We start from the raw sequence: 8,160 nt of genomic DNA on the forward strand, positions 1-8,160 counted from the left end.
CACAATCATGGATTGATATCGTCAATTTAGTACACCGATGGAGTTCAGACATAGCAACGACATTCAGACCTTTAAGCATATGCTTTGTTTGTGGTGTAGTTTTCATCCAAAGAAGTGCCTCTTTTCATTGTACTCGAGCTCCAGACGAGACATCGATTGCAATGTTTGCTAGCAATCTATTGGTATCTAGCTTAGAGGCTACACAAATAGGAACGCAATGGGTGCAGTGCTCCGCTTGTGAGAACTCAAGCGCACGTCACAGATATTGTGTGCCCTTACTTCCAGACTACACCAGAAGAATATTGATCGGAAATCAGCTTCACATACAGCTACTGAGCGTCATCGACATATCTGTCAATGCCATCTCAACAGTGACAACAATTGCACGAGGTACCCTAGACAGGCGTTCAATATTAGATAACCCTCTGCTATCATGGAGTAAAGAGCATAGAACAACCTTCACAGAGCAAGATCTAGCTACATCACAAGTGGCAGACATACTTGCATTCAATCTTGAGAACAACTTCGTACTGCAGAAGTACATGTCAATGGCTGAACGGCCGAATAAGAAGCTTCGCCTCTGCATACTAAGTCAAGATAGTGTGAGCAAGATCATTCAACAACAACAAGACAACGCACCTTTTGCACTGATGGCGCAACTGGACACGATTTTGATGTTTGGTATCATTGAAAACATCGTTGAACCAACCAGGAGAAGAGCATTCACTGCTAGCGATACTTACGAATTGCTTCTCTGCAGCTCCGTGGCCGTCAACAATTTCTAGAGAGAACAGTTACTTTCAAGCCCAACGGCATGCCTGCCGCATCAAGCTCCATGAACTACATCACAATAGAGACAACAGAGTTTCCATTCATGTTCCCTTTTGGGAAAGGCCAGTATGATGGTAAAATCAACTTCAGTGTATATGTAAAGATACGTGCATCGACTCTGTTCTCCGTTTACACCCTGTACAATCCATACCTACTCATAATGTACCAACTAAAGCAGGCACTTATGTTGGCTAACAATACACACACGAGCTTGTTGCAAAGGGACATTGACAACTACAAGAAGGCCAATCGTACAGCAACTGACGAGGATACTGTGAGACATGTGCTTCGGTATAGCACCCCTTCCAGCATGCCAGGCTCCTGCTCGTGGCACCGCAAGAACCTAAAGGACTTGATAGCAATGGTGGATGAATGGGGAATGCCTGATTTCTTCTTGACTTTCACTGTCGATGAGGTCACAGACACAAGATGGCCTGAAAGTGGCATTAAATTGTTTGCAAATCCCAATCATTTCAAAGAGTGACACCGTCCAATACGTCGACTCATCACCCCGGCACTACGACAACGAATCATTTCTCACAACAATGATGTCGTGCTGCACCCTGTCGATCTGTACTGCGCACGACCACAAACTCTAGAGAACCTTACGTTCTACGACTTCCACAAGAATTACACAGTAACGAAGGGAAAAAAAGAAAAAAAAGGTATTTCAGAGGCGAACACCTACGGCCAATCGTTGGAGCGGCAACACCGACTGGTCCGTTTCACAGACTTCCACCCAGGGCATCATCCGGAGGATTTCTTTTATAACGTGCTGCTAAAGAGCATCACCTTCAGAAATGAATCCCAGCTGCTCTCACCGGAGAACACGTCCAGGTCATACTATCTTAAGTGCAAACTTAAAAATTTGATACTGACAGATGAGGACCTTGAGATGTACATCACAGAGTACACACAACGAAATATTCTCACAACAGATCAAACACACCAATTTCACAACATGATACTACAGAAGACATCCTCAACAAAAGCTGCCTCATTTCAATCTCCAAATGTGCAAACAGACTACGAGCAACAGGACACGTCTTCTAAACAAGCTTCAAAACGTCCAGAACGCGTCACTGACATCTGAACAAGCAGAGATCTACAAGAAGCTCACAGCAGCAAAGGGTGGCCTGCATGTGATCACAGACACTCCTGGCAGTGGCAAAAGCTTCCTCATAAGATATATCACAAGCCAACTCATAATGCAAGGGAAAACTGTCACACTCGCTGCTTCGACTGGTGCAACGGCCATGAGGTTAAGCAGCATTGCAACAACTGTCCATTACCAATTCAAGATACCAGTGCGCACACAACAATATCCCTTATCAATCTCCGAAACTGATGACAGATACGTCAGTATCAAAGAAGCAGACACGATTATCATAGACGAGATTTCTATGTTGACAAATCAAACTTTTGATCTCATAGTACGACAAATTGTGAATGTCACCAACAGCACACAGCTAGACCCATTCAAAGATAAAAAGCTCTTCTTGTTCGGTGATTTGGCACATTTTCCGCCAGTATGCAGGCATCAAAGTGATCATTGCTACTCATGCCACATCACAAGCTCCACTTATTGGTCCACTGCTACTACGTACATTATGTCTTGCTCAGTGCGCCATGCAAAAGATATCTCTTTCATAGAGTTCCTCAATACAATACGAGTCAGGCTCCCCACAAAGAAAGAGATCCACGATGCGCTCGGTGACCGCATCATAACGCAGGATCAAATAGAGCAACACATGGATAGGAATATGAAAAATCATTTGCACACACAAGAGTGACGTTCGATATTATAATAACCTTCTCTTGGAACGCTTCCTCAGCATAATCACATCATCCAAATCGGTCTCAAGACAAATGCACACAACATCCCTGAGCTCCGAGCATGGCTTGAAGATCCCGACTTCCACGCAATTGACAGAATAGCAGAAGGAGCAAAGGCGCTGATATAACAGAGAACATAGACTTAACAATTGGAGCAGCCAATGGATCACTATGTCGCGTAGACGAGATCCTCCAAGATGAAGAAGGAGGCGTCAAAGCAATCAAAGTCACACTCGACACATCCAAACAGGAACTTACACTTCAACGGTCAAAGCATAGCAGACGGACATTCAATGGGCACTGGTACCATATATCCACATTCCCAATAGCTCTCGTCTTCGCTATGACTGGACACAATTCCCAAGGCGCAATAATCAACACCAACGTCTTGCTCATTGTAAAAGAAGTTTTTGCCCCTGGCCTTCTATACGTGATGCTATCACGCGTCACTGAGCGAACTCGGCTACATTCGCTACAGCTCCCTACGCCAGAGATGTTCACACCATCTAGATTTTTGAACTTCTAGCCGTGAATGTTTCCTACGTCCTCTTCAGTTTCAATTCCTCTTTCTATTAAATTGATGAAATCGCCTTGTAACTGCCTTGTATATAAACTAGGAATTTCTGTTTAACTACTTATCTTCTCTTCTGTGGACTTGTCATGTTCAATATGTCGCATTGCTAAGACATCTTCCCTATCACCCCTACTCACTGTGATCCACCTTTTGTAATTTACTGCTCTTGCCTTTTTCACTTCATTCATTTGAGTTTGAACATTTGTCGGATCTTATGCTTCAGAAATACTGTAACAAATCGTCAACATAATTATTTTTACGTGCAGGAAACTGAATCAAACAATGGATCAAATCACGGTACATTTTGCACGCTTGTCTGATCTTGCATCTACCTATGTATACACATGCAAATCAATCACTCATCTTACTGTGCAGCTCTTCAAACAATGCACGAATAATGCAAAAGAAACACAACCAGCGATACAACCAAAGACATTTTACCTCACGACTAAGCAGATGAGACTGGCTAACTCAGCAGGCGAGAAACCCCATGCGTATATTGAGGGGTTCCATACTTTTCAAGAGCGCCGCAACTTCATGAATAAGTGCGACGCAAGATATAAAGCTCTAAACCAAACGATGGCCACACCAAGCACAGACAGAATGACAACAGGTACTATTAGAAAAGAAAAATATAATGCCTCTTGTCTGTTACGCTAACCAGCTTGCTCCTACATCTTGCAGGTCTCATGAACCAAATACTTGAAGAGCTTGACATCTAGTACGAGGATGATGACAGTATGTTGCGTAATGTTGAAGCACAACAACTCCTCAACACAAAAACTGAAGGAATTACATTGTACACGATGGAGCAGCTTCGGTTTGGTTACAACATTGATTTAGCTGAACTTTCAAAAGCTACTCAAGAAAACTGTGCCGCTATCTTGACCAATTTCATGACTTCAGCAAACCACATGCACGATGCAACTAATCCACCTATCACAATCCAAAAGGTAGCATGGCACTATAGTGAACACAAGGCAGTAAATTACGGACAACCAGCCTCTCCATACGAGCCAGTTGCAATAGACCAAGGCAAGTATGGATAACAAGTATCACTACCTTCCATTCACTTCTCCGCAGCACCGTCATTTTTTAATTGGCCTAACCAATCTGCATGGACTGCAGATTTAGACACTCACCAACAACCAAAGACAAGCATCGGACTTCCACCCCAGAAAAAGCAGCGTCGCGGGAAGAATACGTAGTCTACAGTATACACTGCACGAAAAACGATAGGAGATATATCGGAGTTACAAATAACGTCCATAAACGCGTTAGCCAGCACAAGCGCAATCCTCCGAGGAGAATGCAAGCGGACATGCAGGCACATAGTCCTTTCGAGGACAATTTTGAAATTACCACTTTAGCAACCAGTACCAATATACATAAAGCTAGAAACTTAGAACATTTCTATATTAAACAACACAAAACAACAACTGCATTAGGTTATAACGTTTGTTCTGGACATCCACCAAGGTTGAGAAAATATTATTTTTTGAAAAAAAAACCAAGAAGATATAGTTGCGAACTTCTGCCATCTTCATTTCATTGTTTTGTTCATTGTCTTTGTCATATAACGTTGGTCATTGGCTACAACAATGTCTTTTTTTTTCATTCAAACTATGACAGACATGACAACTTATCAACTTCTTTGATTTAAATGCTTTTTTCTTTTCAGTTTAGAATGGGTAGGCCGATTGCAGTTGATCTGATTGAGCAGCAGCCAGAATTTCAGACTGCAATGTACATGTTGCAATACTGTCTTTACCCACATTTGCAAGAGCGGGTCCTCAGACACTACATGCATAAATGGAGTGAGTTCATTCCATGGCCAGTTCAGCCACCTACCCCATGGCATCCACATTACATCACTTGGAATACACTCGGTCGACAAATCACCATCGACATCGCCGTGCTAGCTGGTTGCTCCACAAAACACCATTGTATGTTGTTCGTTCAGATTGCGGACGTGCTCGGCCTACTCGAGACTATAGAATTAAATTACTCTAACGTGGTCCCCAGCCACCTTCAGTCAGCTACACAATTCGTTTCGCGCTATTTTTCAGTCAACCAGTTAGCCACACATGCAACTCTGAAGAGCATCTTACCGATATAGCCCTTTCTTCCTGCATCAAAATCTCCCACTGATATGTGTTGTTACCTAGTCCTCCTCCTCTTCTCCACAGAACTTCTGTCCATTTCATTGTAAAGAAGTCATTGCATGCTACATTCAAAGCCTTCTCAACTCTCGTTTGCTTAGTTCCGTTCTTAATGCATCAACTTTTTGGCATGCTATTTACATCAAATCGTTTCAATGACTTACACTCACTTAGCGTAACAACATTTCTGCAAAACAAATAATAAGCGCTCTTTCTCTCTCTCGCCTTTCATTTCTTCGTTCTTCTTTAGGGATGCATACTCTTGTTCAGTGCTTGCATGAGATGAAAATAGTATATACATTTCTGTACGTACGAGTGACTTCTACTCCCTTACGCTAACAAGATTTGTCAGAAAAAAAAACCAAACTCTCTCTCTCTCTCTCTCTCTCTCTCTCTCTCTCTCTCTCTCAGCTTTCACTTCTATGTTCTTTTCACCAATATATACTCGTCTTCAATGCCTCGATGCTTCTACCACTTCCGATTATGCAGGCCGACGAAGCACTTTAGTTCCATGTGAAACTTTCAAATCCTAGTTGCATGTAGCGTTCATGAAGTAGAGTGTCATTGATAAATAAATCTATATGTACATAACACTTATTATCCAACTATGCTAAATTTCGAATCTTTATGAGCATACACAAGTTATCCAACTATGAAGGAACTATTGAATTTGACTGAACTATTGAATTTAACGTCTTAAAGATAAAAACTCGTACTATTTTTCAACAAAACCATGTTGCAAGAAATTTCAAGTGAATATGTAAGCCGATTCACGACTACAAAGAAGCTAGATGTTTCCATACAGGAGTTTTGATATTCTTTTGGTCAGAGGAAGAATAAAGGCCTATGGGTTATGAATTAGAAGCACTAGAATTCTAAGAGAATATATTATTTTAGCAAATTTAGGATAGAAAGATTGAAGCCAAGGAGTGAGAAATATAGTGAACTAGCTTTCCATGTACATACATGACAACATGATTGATCATACAAAAACATAGATGTCTCCTAAGGAGGTTTAGGAGATCTTGGTGAAGTACTTTCAAACTTCAAAGGCATAGAAGGTGCATTTGAAGAATGAGCTCCACAATGAGGACGTTTGATAATGACAGAGAAACACATGCATACATGGCAGCATGGTCTCGATGCATGGTACAATACATCTATCTAAACTAAAGAAAATATTTGTTGCTCATCCATAGACATGCATTGATGAATTGGAACGCATGGAATTTGAGAGTACTTTTGGTCCACGATTTAGAAGATGACAAAAGCTTATGATTATTTAAACAAATTTTGTTTGCATAGTGGAATCATTGTGAATGGCTCCAAGACTAAGTCTACGCTCGTGAAAACTCTCAACTAGGAGAAGCCATGTATATTATACAATAAAGACCCCCTTGAAGAGGTGGAGAGCTTCAAGTACTTTGGCCTTCAAATTCTAGCCAAATCACAAGGGTAACGAGTGCGCCACATTATAGGCTTAGTACTTGAGAAGTCATTTGAGAATGTGTGCAATGCTGGAGAAATTAAATGTATGGTTCTCAAGAAATACCTATTTGATTTGATACCTAGGTGACACCAATGCTTCTTTAAAGAGTTGAAGTGTGGAGTGGCAGTATCTCTAAACCTACTTGGAAAGAGAGGTTTGTCCAAAAGCACTTTCTTATGAACTTTCTCCAATTCAAGACACAAACACCATACATGCTCTTAATTCTTCAGTTCGGATCACTTTCTATTGAGATTATGGGTATAGAGAGAGTTATCTTTCAATAATTTCATGGGAAGCAAGTAAAGAGGTCCAAAAGACACATTAAAACACAATCTTAAGTTTGGGATGCATCCAAAAGTGGTTTGGAAGATGGGATGCATTTCACTTGCTTCATGCTGCCTTGATACACTTCAAAGTAAATGTAACTTTTCAACAATGCCAATGAACCATAGCTTGTGAGAAACCCGACAATTCATGCTTTACCACATGATGCCCCTGACCAACCGTTGTCTTCAATGTGGTCCACACTGTTACCTGCACCCAGCTCTCAATTCTCTACAATGCAAGACGAGGCATTTGGCTTTGGCAAGGAGTACTATGTGCTCCCATAAAGTCCACAAATTAGGGCACCCCACCCTACTCACATGATCAGTTTATGATTGCTTTGGAGATTGCTCTCCATATTTTCAGTGATGACCTCTCCCTCCACACATCCCTCTCACAGCATGGATGTAAACTCTCTATTGTGATGCTTGGAGAATTCTTGAGCATCAAGTCACTCACCAGCTCCTTACACCCCACATGAAATGCTCCTATTGGTCCCATTGTTCATTTTGACCACCACATACGAAAATTCTCTCTCTCTCTCTCTCTCTCTCTCTCTCTCTCTAAGAACTCTAGAGTCCGCCCTCTTTTCTAGCCTGCATCAAAATCTCTCTCTCTCTCTCTCTCTCTCTCTCTCTCTCTCTCTCTCTCAGAACTCTAGAGTCCGCCCTCTTTTCCAGCCTGCATCAAAATCTCTCTCTCTCTCTCTCTCTCTCTCTCTCTCTCACCCCGGGGCGCCCCCGTGGACATGCAGAAGCAATTATGGACTGCACACTAATATGTACACAGAATTTGCAATCAAAATAGAGCATAAAGAACTACCTGGGCACACACAATCACCAAAGAACACCACTTTGCTGTGAAGCTTAAAATGTACCACAGACAACAATTAGTACCTTTACAGCACAAAGAAGCCAGCCCTTGAACCAACCATATCAAGAAAA

At 41.7% G+C, this 8,160-nt stretch overlaps 1 protein-coding gene across 1 annotated transcript; it reads left to right on the forward strand.

The window, feature by feature from the left end:
• Positions 1 to 1,844: 1,844 nt before the first annotated feature.
• Positions 1,845 to 2,624, forward strand: LOC147458378 (uncharacterized). Its single transcript, XM_086513427.1, has one exon. The coding sequence runs from the start codon at positions 1,845 to 1,847 to the stop codon at positions 2,622 to 2,624; it is 780 nt and encodes a 259-aa protein (XP_086369553.1).
• The last annotated feature ends 5,536 nt before the right edge of the window (positions 2,625 to 8,160 follow it).

The sequence above is a fragment of the Adiantum capillus-veneris genome, chromosome 5 (assembly GCF_014529385.1).
Source record: "Adiantum capillus-veneris isolate H3 chromosome 5, ASM1452938v2, whole genome shotgun sequence".
Lineage (NCBI taxonomy): Eukaryota > Viridiplantae > Streptophyta > Polypodiopsida > Polypodiales > Pteridaceae > Adiantum > Adiantum capillus-veneris.